Source organism: Sinocyclocheilus anshuiensis, unplaced genomic scaffold, assembly GCF_001515605.1.
Source record: "Sinocyclocheilus anshuiensis isolate Anshui unplaced genomic scaffold, SAMN03320099.WGS_v1.1 scaffold1289, whole genome shotgun sequence".
Lineage (NCBI taxonomy): Eukaryota > Metazoa > Chordata > Actinopteri > Cypriniformes > Cyprinidae > Sinocyclocheilus > Sinocyclocheilus anshuiensis.
This window is the reverse complement of record NW_015549731.1, coordinates 636,822-638,871: the sequence shown is the minus strand read 5'-3', so window position 1 is coordinate 638,871 and position 2,050 is coordinate 636,822. Positions and strand designations below refer to the sequence as shown.

Sequence of the window (2,050 nt, the reverse complement as noted above, 5' to 3'; positions counted from 1 at the left end):
TTTAAGTAAGGGTAACATAAGTATGTTTTCTGTAAACACACTAAAAAGTCACTAAAAGTATGCTTGTGTTTAGTATATCCCTTAAAAGTGTAACTAAAAATATATTTATTAACATAGTATTTCTACTATACTTTTTAGAAATATACTAATAGTGTGCTTGTGTTTAGCATATTCCTTAAAAGTGTAACTAAGCATATATTTATTACCAAAGTATTTCTAGTATACTTTTTATAAATACATTAAAAGTATGCTTCTGTTTAGCATATTTCTTAGAAGTATAACTAAGCATATATTTAATACAAAAGTACTTCTAGTATACTTTTTAGAAATATATTAAAATGCAATTCAATATATTTTTATTGCACTTCAAATAAGCATGTTGGGAATACAAATGTATTATAAACATACTACTTGAATTTCAAGTATATTTTTAATACATTTAATACTACGTCTTTTTCACCTGGGGTAATCTCTGTCTCCTCCTCCTCTGCTCTGCCCTTGACCTCTGTGTCTTTCAGTTTTTTTATTGGTTTACTCACAATGAGGTCTATTTCTCCTTTGGCAGCTGTGCTGACTTAATGTTGGGTAGAGGCCAGTGAATGAGGTTCAGTTCTCTCCATTTGCTTACTTCAAATGATTCGCTTTGTTTGGTTGCAGAGCAACAGGAGTAACTTAAATTCATTTTTAAACATTAGGTCATGCTGCTCGACTTGAATTCATGTCTGCAGGAGTTGACCAAGGTTTTAGTTAGAAAGTAAATGTATTTATTATACATTTTAAATGTATATTTTATTTAGATTATAAATAATTTATTGTAACTGCATATAACAATAAACATAAAATTGAAGATTCACAGTTAGTGTAATAAGTAATTAAATTATATTATATATTGAAATTTATTATACATTTATATAATATATGTAATATATTATATGTAATGTTTAGGGGTGCAACGGTACACAGAAGTCACAGTTCGATATGAGTTCGGTACGGCAGGAAATTAATTTTTTCATTTATTTTGAACAGACAGTAGTGCTACACACATGTGTAGCATGAACAGTTGTATTGATTTGAATTAGATTGTATAATTTCAAGCAAAAACAGAATGGTCTGACTTTAGACGCGTGAAACAAATAACGCGTTATACGGAGCCACTAAAAGGTTAGCCGCTTGCTACCGGTAGCCTGCTGCATTACAGTACATGAAAGTTCACTTACCACATACACAGAGTAAGGAGAAATGTCTGATAGGACAATGGCGAATGATTTGCAGATCCTGAGCACCAATGACAAACATCTAATCTTGTCAAATGTGTGGTAAGTACTGCCGCTCCATTGTATAGAGTCCTTGTGATCGCGAATATCAAAAGTGAAAGTGAAATGAGCGCGCAATCGATGCCGGCTCAACATCGTGATGTCCGTCAGCCATCGACGATGGCATCATCTATCGGCCCAACCCTAACTAACATAATGCTATATAGCTAATCAGCTACATGTAACCATGTTTTCCTGTCTGCCTCTGTGTGTTTAGCCACTGCTGGAGGGCCCTGTGGGGTTCTTGTGCTGGGCGAGGGGTTTTGCCTGTTGCATTACAGTACATGAAAGTTCACTTACCACATACACAGAGTAAGGAGAAATGTCTGATAGGATGATGGCGAATGATTTGCAGATCCTGAGCACCAATGACAAACATCTAATCTTGTCAAATGTGTGGTAAGTACTGCCGCTCCATTGTATAGAGTCCTTGTGATCGCGAATATCAAAAGTGAAAGTGAAATGAGAGCGCGCAATCGATGCCGGCTCAACATCGTGATGTCTGTCAGCCATCGACGATGGCATCATCTATCGGCCCAACCCTAACTAACATAATGCTATATAGCTAATCAGCTACATGTAACCATGTTTTCCTGTCTGCCTCTGTGTGTTTAGCCACTGCTGGAGGGCCCTGTGGGGTTCTTGTGCTGGGCGAGGGGTTTTATGGAGCTGGGTCAAGGTGTACAGAGCAGGACGGAGCTGATGGAGACCCTCCGCAGGTATTGCTCATATCCTGC

At 36.8% G+C, this 2,050-nt stretch overlaps 1 protein-coding gene across 2 annotated transcripts in view; it reads left to right on the top strand.

Moving 5' to 3' along the window:
- The window catches only part of LOC107660803 (ancient ubiquitous protein 1-like), a 26,192-nt gene that overhangs the window by 11,968 nt on the left and 12,174 nt on the right, over positions 1-2,050 (top strand). For both annotated transcript variants that reach the window (XM_016450225.1, XM_016450226.1), the window contains exon 4: positions 1,929-2,032. In XM_016450225.1, the coding sequence (XP_016305711.1) occupies positions 1,929-2,032 (104 nt within the window). The remainder of the gene's footprint in view (positions 1-1,928; positions 2,033-2,050) is intronic.